A 15,525-nucleotide genomic window follows, 5' to 3' on the forward strand; every position below is an offset into this window, starting at 1 on the left:
AGTCAGCACTGTCAAGGGGTTCGTTGAAATGCAGAATCTCAAACCCTGTCCAAGACCTAGGGCATCAGAATGTGCTCTTAATAAGATGCTCAGGTGATCGCAACACGTTAAAACTTAGGAAACACCAATGGAACATCCGCATTCAGTAAAGCTGAGGATTATTATTAAAACAGCCAGAACTGAACAGGGAACCTGTAAGACCGGGCTTGATTGCTACTGAACTCTTACAGACTAACACAATGTTAAAATTCAAGAAGCATGCAAACAAAAGGGCTTGAATAAGTGAAAATGTATATGCAGGATCACTATTATCTGCACTGCATCTAAAGCAAAAATAAATGTAACACACAAAAAAGGGGGAGTGATGTAATACTGAGTTAATGTAGTTTATGCTTAACTTAAAACAACAAAAAAAATTCCAGAGGGCTATGCTCAATAATATTTTAGAAAATTTTACATATTTTAACAAATAAGTTACCAGTATATCAGCATATCAAATTTATCCAAGATAGAAGCAAGCATGAAACCAAATTATTATAGCAAATGTTTCTCAGCATCTAAGATTACAGACAACTTCCATTTATTATCCCCACAAACAATAAGTTAAAAGAGTAGAAAAAGAGAATGTAATCTTCCCTGTCTCTGACTCCAGACAATGGTCAGCTGCAATTATGTTAAGAAATTGCATTTAGTTCTTGGTCTCTACATCAATTTCTTTTCTTTAATAAAATAAAAGTAAAAACTTTATTAGAAAAATATGGATATCCCAACAATATCATTTCTAAAAAGCTATTATGCCTTTAGTCCTTGATTGCATATAAATACTAAAAACCATGAGTTGTTTTTCTGTCCAGAACATTCTCAAATTCTTTTGCCTTTAGTTATAAATAAATAAAACAAATACATTTGCCTAAAATGAAGGGGATGAACTGTTCTTCTGCTGCCTTCCAAGGCAGGTCTATATCCTAATGGAGAAAAAAGAGCCTAGAGTGTGGTTTTGCACATGCCAGAGGCTGCAAAGTGTGACGCCCCGAGTTGAGAAGATGTGATGCATTTCTTGAAGGAGACTAAGAAGAATAATTGTTTAGACTCTGAAAAAGGGACCAGGTAATATCTTGAGAAATAAATTTCCCTCTGGAAAAAAAAAACCATTGATAATGGAGCGTGTATAAAATATTTCACAAAATTCATTTGCATATATAATCTCATTTGGTCCCGTTAAATAACTCTGAAGTGTGTGTATTAATCTTATCCATAGTTTACTGACAGAGGAATTGATACCCAACAAGACTAAGTGACTGCTTAAGTGAAAACACTGACAAAGACCAGATCCCCTGGCTGTAACCATATACTCTTGTTACCACATCAAGATACATTTACTAACGAAGAAGAAATGGACAAAATATTCAGTAGATGATGCTTAGGTTTGGTATAAGACCTTCTGTAGAGAGATTAGTCAAAGTTGTGAAACAGTCTCTCTTAGCAGTGCTGTTCTCCGCCTCTTCCAGCATGCACTGTGCTCCCAGACCCCATAGGGGGTGCTCTGTGGTTTAGTGATTCATTATAAGAAGCACTGATTAAGCAAAAAGATTTCATCCAAAATATGTTCATAGAATTTCTGCACATCATTTAAAATGCCCCTTGTGGGTATTTCTAGCCTCAGGGAATTTTCACAGTTCTATTTCTGGAGCTGGAGTAGCAGTGGTTGGGGTCGGAATGGAAGGGTATGCTAGCAGTGACTTTGACAAAAGTAGAGATTACAAAATTGGGAAGAAATCTGGAAAAATGTTTGTTGGTGACTGTAAATTTTGGCTTCTGGCTGAGTAGCATGAGTTCAGGGCACTGACAGGATTTTCACCGCCTACTCAATAACACACCCCACCTCACCTCCCCAGTTTATTTCACCATTAGCAGTAAATTGAGTTCTACCCTTGACTAAAACCACAAATGTTCTTGGGGCTGAAAAACAATTGTATCATAAACTTAGATTCTCCTTCTGAAGGGGTCTTGAAAGAGTGAGCATAGAGAATAGAAAGGGCAAATGGAGACAAAGACTAAAGAAGGAACCCCAACAAGACTGTGGGGAAGAACACATTACTTTAGAGATATGAGCCTGGCATCTGTATGGGAATCAGATGTGTATGTACAAAAACTCGAATATAATCAGGAGTGAGAAGGGGATTCTCCAACAGTTAGAACTCGTAAGAAGGAAAAAACCTGCCTTAGGATGGCGTGAACCTCAATCACTGAGCCTTTACAATCAGAGGCAATGCTGTCGGGAGATGAGGCAACATCATGCAAGAGACTAGAATCGAGAATGTCACAGGATACTTCTCATGTGACGCTCCTATGTAGTTGAAATCTTATGTAATAAGTTGATCTGACTTGTTTCTCAGATGAGGTTTGTTAAGTCCAAATGACAATCATAGAAACTAAGACACCTGCAGTCTTCCTTTAAGAGCTGGATCAGGACAGTGACCCAGCGGTGGGGTTGCTGTGGCAAAGGACTGCCAGTGTGGACTGCTGAGGGATTCTGCTCCTGCCTTCATAAGCTGTACAGCCCTTTTTATAAACTATGAAATTTATGGAGAATTCTCCTCTTTAAAATTCCTCTAAATCGTGTCTGTTGCCGCAGCTTTCTATGCAATTACCCTCAGAGGTAATTGGCTGCTTCTCTTTTATAATGTGGAGGTTAGCAAACGCCCTCGTAACTGAGTAACAGCAATGAAATGAAATGAAGTAAATCAAATAAACTCACAAATATGCTTCTGGAGTGTCTCCTGCCATGACAAAGGGGACCATCTAAATGTGTTGCCAAAAGAAGTATTCAAAAGAGAACAATAATTTGCTCTTGTTTTCTGAAATTATAGTTGGTAACGCGGTTAAGATAAAGGATATGGAAAACGGCATTTTTCAAAATTGTGTAATAAGTGAAATTACTTTGTTTTCTTCCCTGTTTTTTCTTTTACATTCAGATAAAAAATTATCCTTAGAATAGAGATACTACTGTAATTGTTGCATATTTTAATGAGAGCTGAAAAGCCATTTGAGGACGCGGTATGTCCCTGAGCGAGTACGTCGAGGGTGCTCCAATTTAACTCTACAAAAGGCTGTAATTTCCAATCTATAATTTCAGAACCTAAGATGACTTCTGATGAGAAACATGGAAGTTTCAGTGTGCTGAGAAGAAAGAGATGTCTCACACTGAAAAAACAGTTTTTTAATGTCCTGAGAAAAGAAGCTTTTAGAATCTAAAGAAATCAGGGCACCCACTGGCAGCTGTTGTGCTTGGAACGGAAAGAGTAGAATCCCAGGCAAGTCCCACAAGGAGAGTGATTTTCCCCAAGGTCTCATGGGGGCGCCACTGCTCTATATACGATCCAGCAAGAAAACGTGCCAAGTCCCTGAGCCTGGTGAAGGTTGGGGGCCGCTCTCAGAGAGGACAGCTTGCTAAGGCAAGACCCACATGAAACATGACAAATAGGAAAAGAATAGGTGGAAAAGGTCAGCAATTCAAGGCTCCCCCACCCTCTCAGACCCAAGGAAGAATGTTCTAGGGCTAAAGTTAATTGTCTTCATTTTGATTTTCTGCACAAGGATTCCTACTTGTGCCCTGTTCTCTAACCTTCTTTAGCTTATAGACCACTTCTCTACAAAGTCTTTGAAAATATGTGACAAATATTATTTACTTCAATAGTAAGACAATGGTGAACAGATCCTGGAGAGTAGCTCTCTAGAGACTGAAGAGCAGCTACAGGCAAAATATTTAGAGGGGCCGGCCCAGTGGCACAGCGGTTATGTGCGCACGTTATACTTTGGTGGCCTGAGGTTCACCAGTCCAGATCCCAGGTGCGGACATGGCACCGCTTGGCACGCCATGCTGTGGCAGGCGCCCCACACACAAAGTAGAGAAAGATGGGCATGGATGTTACCTCAGGGCCAATCTTCCTCAGCGAAAAGAGGAGGATTGGCAGCAGTTAGCACAGGGCTAATCTTCCTCAAAATATATATGTGTATATATATATATTTAGAGCTCATTCAGGGATAGTGAGTAGGTTTATTCTGAGGACCAACTGTGACTGACTTTGAGGAGCTGCTTCAAATCTTGGAATGAGAGCGATTTCTAGGCCAGATCCAAGCTTAGTGGGAAAGAGTACCATGACAGACAACCACGGTATGGGGTAAGCACTGGGTGAGGGATGGGATACACGAAGATATTCACATGTTTAAAAGTATTTATACATTAAGACCTGGCTTAAACCATCTTAAATGTTTTGCTTTCCTGTGTGGTATGTCATAACAAGTTTTCAAATCCTGAATTAATAGTACAATTTGGTTAAAATGGAAAAATCTAAAAACGTGATTTAAAGTTATCAACCTTTTTTAAAAAATGTCTCTAACATAACCATCTAATATTTCATAACATAACCTGGCAGTTATAGAATACACATTTAATAAGTGAACACAGTAAGAAGGAGAAAGACAGAGACTTGGAGCAAACATGGTTCGTGCCCAATAACAGCCAGAGAAAGCTCAGCTTACCGGCACCTAGGGGTGTTTAAAATGGTAGCAGGTGAGGGTCCATACGTAAAGTAATGGTTTTTAAACTGTTAAACTTTAGAGGCTTATAGACCATTTGATAATATGGTAAATTATACAAGCTCCTCTCTAATAAAAATGCCATACGCAAACCTATAAAATTATGAACAAATGCTGAGCAGTCAGTATCTTCCTGAAATGTATCCATTGACTTCAAGCCCCTCACTAAAGCATGAAGGCATCTTGTTCAAATGGAAAGAACACTTTGCTCAGTGCCCGACAGATAACGCACTTTCTATCAATAATTCTGAACGGTCCAGAAACCTGAAGCCAGGACACTTAGATTGAAATTGTGTAATCATAAATAAGTCACTTTAAATCTCTGGGTTTGGTTTCCTAAAAAGTCCTGTACTTTTAGTGATTTTCAGTATTTGGAGAATTCCCAACAATTTTGGAGAAAAAATAATGTTTACTAAATTTAAATTTGTCATGACTTCTGATAAGAAACCTGTCTGTCCTTCTAAACCTGCATACCTACTCCATTATTCAGAGAACAATGAAAAAATAAATGAGGCTGGTTGACTCTTGTGCTTTAAGCATGGAAGCCACAAGGCTGAAAGGTTGGATTGATTTGGACAAGGTCAATTAATTTTCTCCTGTTTCCAACCCACAGAACATTCCCCTATCCTTTTGTTTTAATGACTAGTAGGGTAGATTGCCAATTCTAAGCCAAAAGCATCATATTTTTGTACCGAAAATGTTTATGTTTTTTAGGAAATGCATTGAGTTTTAATTACCAACAGATACTATGTTTTTTCTTTTCATGTCACCAAGTTTTATGTTCAGCTATGCAAGCTTGCTCTTTAGATCTTTGAGGGCATTAGAGAATATTTCTTAAAAATATAATGTATAGGGGCCGGCCCGGTGGCGCAGCGGTTAAGTTCGCACGTTTCTCTTCTCAGCGGCCCGGGGTTCGTCGGTTCAGATCCCGGATGCGGGCATGGCACCGCTTGGCAAAGCCATGCTGCGGTAGGCATCCAAAACGTAGAGGAAGATGGGCATGGATGTGAGCGGAGGGCCAGGCTTCCTGAGCAAAAAAGAGGAGGACTGGCAGTAGTTAGCTCAGGGCTAATCTTCCTCAAAAAAAAAAAAAAATTATATATATATATATATATATATATATATATATAATGTATAAATCACCCTAAGATACAAAGTAGAAATATAACTGGGAAAAATGTGATATAGTGGAGTCAAAAGACTTAGTTCAGAATAAAACTCTGCCACTTACTAGTTCTAATGATCTCAGACACTTCTTTTAACTTCTCCAGGCCTTGTTTTTCTGATCCAGGATAAGGTAACACTATTACCTGGCCTGACTGACTCATAGAATTATTTTGAGGCACCACTAAATGCATTCTAAAACCTTAAAGCTTGTCAAAGCAGGTCAGAAAATAAAATCAGTAACCCCTCTAAACCTCTTCTGCTAGATGCCTATAGTTTAGGGCCAGAGCTCATTGACCTGGAGATAAATTGACACTTGTTGCAAATTAATAGCACTGAAAATGCTTTTGTTCATTAAAAAAAATGGTTTAATACGTGCATGAGATAAACATTAACTTGACAAGAGACAGATTCACAAAAATGAAATATACCTCACACCTGTTGGGATTACTATCATCAAAAAGACAAGAGAGCACATGCTGGCAAGGGTGTAGAGAAAAAGCAACACTTATACACTGTTGGTGGGAATGTACATTGGTACAGCTTTTATGGAGAACAGTATGGCAGTTACTCAAAAAATAAAAAATAAAACTACAACATGATTCAGCAATCCTACTTCTGGGTATATATCCAAAGGAATAGAAGTCAGTATCTCAATGAGATGTCTCCACACTGCAGCATTATTCCCAATAGCCAAGATAGAGAATGAACCTGAATTCCTTCAACAGATGAATGGATAAAGAAAATGTGGTGTATCGCTTCTCGGCCATTTATTTTTATTTTTTTCTGGGAAAGATTTGCCCTGAGCTAACATCTGTTGCCAATCTTTCTCTTTTTTACTTCTGAAAGGAAATACACATAGTTGTATATTCTAGTTGTAAGTCCTTCTAGTTTTTCTACATGAGCCACTTGCACAGCATGGCTCCTGTCAGATGAGTGGTGTGGTTCTGGGCCCTTGAATCAGAGCATGCTGAACTTAACCAGCAGGCCATCAAGGGTGGCTTGATTGCTTCTTGGCCTTTTGACTAAGATCAAGTGTAGAAAATGTGGTGTCTATACATAATGGAATATTATTCAGCCATAAACAAAGAAAGAAATCCTGCCATTTGTGATAACATGGATGGACCTGAAGGGCATAATGCTGAGTGAAATAAGTCAGACAAAGAAAGACAAATACTGCTTGGTATCACTTATATGTGGAATCTAAAACAAAGGCTGATTTCATAGAAACAGTGGTAGTTGGCAGGTTGGGGGGGGGGTGGTGCAGGGAGGAGAGGAAATGAGGGGATATATGTCAAGGGTACAAATTTTCAATTGTAAAAAAAAGTTTTGAGAGTCAAACATACAGTATGATGACTATAGTTAATAAGAGAGTAGCGGGTATTATATAATTCAAAATTGTAGAGAGTAGCGCTTAGATGTTAATCATTCTCACCACACACAAAAATGAGGTAACTGTATGAGGTGATAAGTGTGCTAATTATCTCGATGTTGGAATTACACAATGTATATGTCTATCAAATCATTATGTTGTACATTTTAAATGCATAGGATTATATTTGTCAGTTACTCCTCAACAACGTTAAAAAAAATCTAAACTCGAAAAAAAATGTAATGTGTGCTAGGTATCATTAACATTACATTTTCCAATAATTTTAGTGAATTACTTTACAGTTAGATAGACGTTTAGTAAAACTATACCTGAAGTTAAAAATAAGAAAGCATTTTTTATCATATATAAATTAAAATCATAGTACACACATATACATATGAATATACACATATCTATCAGGAAAGAGTTAAGTCCCTTTTGGCATACATATATTATGGAAAATTACACATTTAAATTTTTAATGAAGAAATGATAATTAAAGGATATCTTTATGTTTTAAAACTATGTGAGAAAGCAGAGTATATATCATATATAATATATAGTAACAAATATGTTAATCGCAAGGCAGATTATGCCTAGTAGAGAAGGAACTAGACAGAAATATGAAATATTTCAAAACATTCTGTGTTTTTCCTGAATAATAGGAGTTTGTTTTCCTTTGGCTTTATACTTTTTGGCACTTTTTGAGAATTTTCTACAGTGAGAAAATAATACTTTTAGAATAGAGAAAGAAGTTTATATGTAAAAGTAAAATAGAGCAGCCCAACCCAGAGTAGGTATTCCAGAGAATATCCGCTCCAGGGGGATCAAGGAGGATGAAGAGTAACTCAAGTCCTGGGCAAGCACCAGTCAGCAGCCTCGCTTCTTTCTCCAGCGCAGACTGTTTACTGCGGCTGGCAGCCTTCCCCCATCAAAGGCAGCTCTCGAACATTAATAAGGACACTGAATTTATCAACATGTCTCGCAGTTGTCAGCTCATGCCATTATTTTTAAGATAAAATTTAAGTTCTTCAGCAGCAAGCATGGCTCCTTCAAAGTCTATTTTTACTAAAAACCATCAAATCCATTCAAAATTGAACAGATTCATGGAGAAACTACTTGAAATAAAATCTTTACTACTCATCTCAGGGTTCAGCAAAATATTACCAAAGATATTTTATGGGCTCATTTTCATGGATAAATTTCTGTGATCACATATCCACTAGGGCTACATATGTGAGTTTCTACTATTTATGGCCCTGATCAATTTATTTATGTGTGTATGTATGTATGTACTCATTCATACATTCATTTAGCATATGTTTATGCAAGACCTACAATGTACACTGTCCATATAGTAGTAAGCACATCAGATGAGTTTGCTGCCATCAAGATGAGCAGATGAGTGCATTATAGCAGAAACTGTTGGTTGCCTCCCCATTAGAAATTGTCTTCCTTTTACTCTATATATAAAAGAAGCAATCCTTCACAATAGAAGCTGAAAACCCTAAGGTCGCACTTCTGCTTAGATACATGACCAAGTTTGGGAAGACTTCTTAAAAAATTCCTCTCCTCTAGAAAAATTATGATGCTGAAGGACAAATGCTTCCCCTTTTCTTCTCTGCCTTGGTGCACAGCTGGACGAAGATAGTATATAGATATAGTCTTTAGCCACTATCATAGTACAATGAGAAATCAAAGCTTAAAACAAGGCTGTAAGTTAAAGATAATGACATGAAAAGGCAGGAAAAATAAACAAACAAAAAAATCTGGGTCCTTATTGGCACTGTTTAGCTACCGAATAAACTATAAAACTCATGCTTCCAGACTTCTTGTTACCGTAGTTAATAAAAATCCTGCTGTTCAAAAGTTTTTTGGAAGAATGTAAACTGAAGGCATCATAATTTATGCAACTTCATGTTCTATTCATACACAATTCACCTGATTCCATATATAAGTGCTTCTCTCAAAGTGAGGTGAAATAACAAGGCTTACAAATAATGGCTCATTTTTAAGTCATAAAGATTTTCAATAAATCCTGATTCTGGCAATTTCTGACCGTTGATAAACGACAAATCTATATTCAACAACTGACATATTACAGAGAAGCAAATCACTAAAAATGATTGGATTTCCTCATTCTCTTCTCCTAACTTTTCTTTCTGTAACTCTTCAACTTAAGAAATGAAATTCAAAAGATTTAAACAGCCTCATATGATCTATCTTTATACAAATCTTTCAGCCTAATACCTAAAATTTATCAGCTCTAGGGACCTTGAGTATGTTTTATTACATTCCCAATATTAAGTTAAACTAATTCACAGAGAACTAGAAATTTCTTTGTAAATGAAAATATACAAACACATGCACACACTTTTTCTTTTTTTGCCAGTTTCAACTATTTATTTTTGATGACTGCAAAAAGCTAAGGCCAAGCTGAATGTAGGAGTTAAGATATCTTGAGTGTAACTGTCTCAGCATGAAAGATTAAAGATAGGCAATTCCTTGGGTTTCATACTTGTATCTACCTATCACATACAACAAGCAGAGTGCTGAGAGGTGGGGGTCAGCACTCACTAAAGAGAATTAATTCACAGTTTCCTTGGTGTGCTGGGGAAAATCTTGTTACAAATGAGGTCAAAGGAATGGCAAGGAGACTATTTATGGAAGAGCAAATGGCAAGATGTGCCCAGATTCATGCCTTGCATGGAATGAGTGTTTAATAAATATTGTTTGACATAATAGGAACACTTTCCCACAACTCTAAGCCAAAAGTAAAGGGGCCAAGGATAAGAGATAAGTTCTTATTGTTTTCATTGGAAAAATACCAGAATTTTCCAACCATTAAATAAAATGAGGTACCACCCCTTTTTAATTTAAACCTGACATGCATAGATTGGGATGATCATTGTGGTGAAAACATTTTTAAAAAGAATATTACACAAAAAGTAATTAGCACTTATTATTCACTAAACAAATTGTTATTCCTACTACCAAGAGCCTAATACTCAATCACTTGGCAATGCCAATGTACCACAAGCACGACAGTTAAGAGCCCCTGCCTCTTATCTCCCCTGCTCAAGGGAGATAAAAGTCTGTATTAGTTTCCTCTTGCCGCTATAACAAACTTTCATAAACTAAGTGGCTTAAAACAACACAAATTTATGCTCTTACAGTTCTGGAAGTCAGAAGTCTGAAACGAATTTTACAGGACTAAAATCAAGGTGTTGGCAGGGCTGGCTCTTCCTGGAGTCTATGGGGGAGAATCCTTTACATTGCCTTTCCTCCCCTAGTTTCTGTGGTCACACAACCTTCTTCTTATTTAGGCCTTCTTATCTCACTCTTATAAGGACTTGTGCAATGATTTTTAGGGCCCATCTGGATAATTTGGAATAACCTTCCCATCTCAAGATCCTTAATCACATCTGCAAAGTATCCTTTGCCATGAAAGATAACATTCACATGTTCTGGGGATTAGCAAGTGGATATCTTTGGGGGCGGGGGGGGGAGTTATTCAGTCTACCACATGCGTCGTTTGTGGTAGATGTCTACTTACACATAGGTCTTGACTTGATAGTCTTGTAAAGAAAAGTATCAATAACCAAAGGCAATCAACAATCAACACTGATTAAGTACAGAGTCTTAATAACAAAGAGTCTTAATAACAAAGAGACTTATGCAGGGATATCTGGAAGTCAAGAATGTAGGATAGCAGTGGATCTCATCTCTGGAAACTTGCTTCATATATGCTCTCCTTAATGTAAATATTCTAAAATACTATACTCCTCAGTGCTGAATTAAAGTATTTGAAGTTTACAAAGAGACTTTAAACACTTTGGAATGATGCCTGCCTTTGATTACAAATGTACCCAGGAAACCATATCTTTGTTTATCTCCATTAATTAAGTAGGAAAGAAAATGAAAGCATTTTCAATGCAGCCAAACACAACTCTAATTCTTGTGAAAATATGGAAATTAAATTTAAGCTAAATAATATGTTAGGTCGCTTACATATTGAGCTAGCAAGTGAGAGGAGGAAGAGAGAAAGACGCTCACCTTAAACAATAAATCCTTCTTCCCGTAACGAAGTTCCTTCAGCTGGGATTGGATTCTTTTTGACTGCAAGAGAGAAAAATAGATTAGGGCCTTAATATCATCTATATTTTCAAACATGCAGATTAAAATTCTTTCCAACTGTACAAGAATAAATTTTGCTGCCAAGCAAAAAAGAGCCCAACTAGTTTGGAAGTGAAACAGAAAAGCTTATTCTCTGCTTTGGGAGTTGGACTTCCAGTTACTCTAGGCAGGAAGAGCAAATTGAAGCCTGTTCAAAGGAAGCATATTGTTTAAAGAGTAATATTTAAAGAAAGTTGCAAAGAAATCTCTCTCAGCAGACATGTTTGGCTACCACACTGAAATACGTTCCAGTAAGCCACAGAAGATGATCATGCATTCCCGTTTTTCCAGAGCAAATCCAGTTTCAAACACTCTAACATAAGGACCTCAGTTATTTATCTTTCTATATCTAAGATTATAGGTTCTGATTCTTCAATAGGAGAAAAGAAACCACAAACAAATGGATTATCATAGTCACATGAAAAAAATGATAATTGACAAAATAGTTGAGTGGTAATGTGAAAGGGTATAGCCACTTTGGGAAACAGTTTGACAGATTCTTATACAGTTAAACATATACATACTACATTATATAGCACTTTTTTCTAGGCATTTACTCAAGATAAAATACAATATATGCATAAATGCCTATGGTATCTTTATTCATAACAGTCAAAAGCTGGAAACAACCCACATGTCCCTTAACTGGTGAGTAGTAAACAAATTATGGTACATCTATGAAATGGAATCCTAGAGTCCTGTTGGGTAATTTTTAAAAATGAATTAAGTACAGAAACATGTAACAACGTGGATGGATTTCAAAAGTTATTCTACTATGTGAAAGAATGCAGTCACTAGAAGCTAATTTTGTATAATACCATTTACGTGATATTCAAGACAGGACAAAAGGATAGGGACAGAAATCAGGTGAGTAGCTGACATAGGCTGGGGGTTGCTGGTAAAGATTATAAAATAGCAAGAGGAAACTTTGAGGCTGATAGAAACATTTTATATTTTAAATATACACATTGATCAAACCCATCAAACTGTATACTTAAATGAAGTGAATTGTATGTAAATTATATCTCAATAAACTTCAGTTTTAAAAGTAGCTAACCATAGTACATAATAAACACAAGATCCTCATGGGACTATTATATCCTAGTGAACTGAAAGTCCTCTTTAATAAGTAAAGCCCACTCACATTTTTGAAACACTACAATTTTCCAAGCATACTACTGTAAGAGTCTTTCATTGAATGAACTGCAACTGTACTGTGACTCAGTTTCCTATTATATTCAGAACATCTCTAACCATGCACACTAGTACAGTTGGCACAGTGGGACACTGTCATGACTGTGTTCTAATTCCGAAATCCCTGCCTAATGCTGGAAACATCACCAACTAGAGAAAAATATTGAAAGCGTTGTAAATGATAGACCACCGCAAGGCTCTAATGTTAGAAACCAGTTTTTCACAGGTCTCCCTATCATGAGCCAACTGCATTTCATGATCTGTTGAATCAGGAAGTTGATCAGAGAGAACAAAAAGAAGAAAAAATGAAATGAAAATATAAGAAAGGAAGAAAAGAAGAGGAGAGAAGGAGAGAGGGAAAGTGAGGAGAGCAGGCGGGGTGATGGGGGAGCAGAGAGTGGAGAAATAGACAGGGGAGAGAGAGAATGGCCAGAGAGAGAGGGAGAGAGAAAGGAAGGGAGGAAGGGAGAAAGGGTTTGACACATTAACAATTCTGGATTATGTACTCAAACTCTATACCCAGAAGCAGCAAGGATTTGTTACAAATTACCATATGTAATTACTTATAAACTTGTTGCTATTTTTCCATTTCAGTAAAAAGGCATCCCTTTTCTCTTCATATGGTTAGTGAGAGTGAAATGAAAGACATAAAGTATCACAAGACAAAGAGCCATCATTGTGTGTGTGTGGTTGGTACTGGCTCTTAAGAATGAAAACTCACACTTGAGTAGTCAGCCCCCTGAATTTATAGTTCTATTTTAGAACACTACGTTTACTACGACTCTGGTCATCCTGACACAAAATTTCCCAAGTGACCCAGAATAGAATTTCAGACACAATGTTTCTCTCTTATTACATTAACTTCATCTCCAAGCATATCCTGGTTTTCACGACTATCCTTAATTTTGTGCTACTGATTTCAGTTAAGGACCATTTCTGTTATCTTCCCCAACTTCAAATGCACAGTTGATTGGCATCTTCTCCCTGCTGTTCCAGGACTCATTTGTGGCCAGGATAGTCTGTTAGGAAAACACACTTTCATTTTTTTTCCAAACTGATGTTGACCAACATCAATGGGGAATGAGAGACTACTACTACCTATGGTGTGCGCAATTTGCCCAACTTCACTCCTATTCTTACACAAAATTGATGCTCTATCTTTTAAGTGTTAGAAAGGACCTACTTTAAACTTTTTGGGTGTTCAATTTTTATTTTATTTTATTTTATGTATTTTTTTGCTGAGGAAGATTCGCCCTGAGCTAACATCTGTTGGCAATCTTCCTCTTTTTGTATGTGAGGTGCTGTCACAGCATGGCCACTGATAGACAAGTCGTGTTGGTCCATGCTGGGAACCGAACCTGAGCCACCAAATTGGAGAGTGCGAAACTTAACCACTAGGCCACTGGGGCTGGCCTTGGGTGTTCATTTTTTAATGCATACTTATACTGAATGCACAGAATATAATTTAAGCTTTTCTTCATAATTTGTATTCATTATTAAAACACCAATCTTGTATTACGCAATGATTCATTTATAATAAAACCTACATGTCTTTTTCCTGCACTAAGTAACATGAAGAACTAGATTTCTCAAGCTTAGTTATGGTTATTTAAAAATAATTTTTTAGAAATTTTCATCACTTCATCACTCATCACTTCTCTGCATTGTATATTCCAGCCTTCTAATTTTCAGTGAGTTAAAAAGCAAAATCCTTCTGAATACCTGATGAGAGTAGGCAGAGTAAGAATAAATACATTTTGAGTGAGTGCATCTCTATCTTGTAATGTATGTTGATTTGAAACCCACCCAAATGACACTTTGACTGTTTTCTTTTAGCATGTTAGCATGATTTTGAAAAGTTATAATTGTCAGAGGGGTAATCGTCAAACAATGCAGATATTACTAATATTGGGGACTTTAGTAATTTTCTTTTAATTATATTAATGATTTTAAATGTAAATCATTGGTGGTGACTGTAAGTCATGAAATTCTCACAAGTCCACAGCAAAATTACAGTTTGTGGTGATGATGATGGTTATAATTATAATAAAAACAAGACGAAGAAGGTGAAGAAGACATAAGAAGAAGGTGGCCATGATAGAACATTTTAGCTAGGCTCTGAGATTTTCCTTTCCTACAGTTTCATATTCAAATAGCATTTCTTTCATAAAATAATAGTGATGATGAGTAGTGATATGTGTTGTAGACTCCATTGTTTTTAATATTCTGCCTTAGCAAATTAAAACATTGGCAATACATTGCATGTCGATGGGATTTGAATATATTATTCATCTACGAGTAGCAAGTGTTTAGGGTCACTGATCTACAAGATAAGCTCCCTTTAGCTGCTAAACCAATAGAAGACATTACCATTTTGTGGTGGTGGTGGGAAAACAAACAATTAAAGTTGCTGCCATATTCTTTCGCAGTGTTATCATGGCAGAAAAAAATATGTCTCTCTCATCAACCAGAATGTTAAACACTAAATTTTTTCCATAAACAAATAAAGAGATAGGGCAAATGAATAAATTACGATGAACATATATCAATTCGTTTCAACATTATACAATGCTAATATATGGCGCACCTAGGAATTCGTAAATAAGAAGGCAGAAATAATATATGATCTAAGGAATTGAGAAGAAGAAAAAGTTTGAAGCATTCTTGAACTAAGGGACTAAAACATGCAGGTAGGCTCCGGTTGTTTTTGTTTGTTAGTTCATTTGTTTCTAAACCCCACCAAATCATCTTCTGCTGGAAGCCATCTCTCTTTCATGTATCTGAGTGCTGTGGGGACCCTGGGAACATGTCAACCATCTCAGAGTGGACCTTCAATCGGGATAGCCCTTATTCAAAACTTACCTCCACCTGCCTACCCTCATATAAGTAATACCCAGAAACTGCAAACTATGCATGTAATATTTCTAGAAACCAATCAAATATAAACAATATAAGAGGCTATTTCTACCCAAATATAAAACTTTAATGAAAGAAACACCATACAGACTCATGTCTACAAG

General features: G+C 36.7%; 1 protein-coding gene across 1 annotated transcript in view; it reads right to left on the reverse strand.

Moving 5' to 3' along the window:
* The window catches only part of LUZP2 (leucine zipper protein 2), a 455,713-nt gene that overhangs the window by 99,371 nt on the left and 340,817 nt on the right, over nucleotides 1-15,525 (reverse strand). The window contains exon 7 of the mRNA XM_046638106.1: nucleotides 11,192-11,254. Within this exon, the coding sequence (XP_046494062.1) occupies nucleotides 11,192-11,254 (63 nt within the window). The remainder of the gene's footprint in view (nucleotides 1-11,191; nucleotides 11,255-15,525) is intronic.

This window comes from Equus quagga, chromosome 14 (assembly GCF_021613505.1).
Source record: "Equus quagga isolate Etosha38 chromosome 14, UCLA_HA_Equagga_1.0, whole genome shotgun sequence".
Lineage (NCBI taxonomy): Eukaryota > Metazoa > Chordata > Mammalia > Perissodactyla > Equidae > Equus > Equus quagga.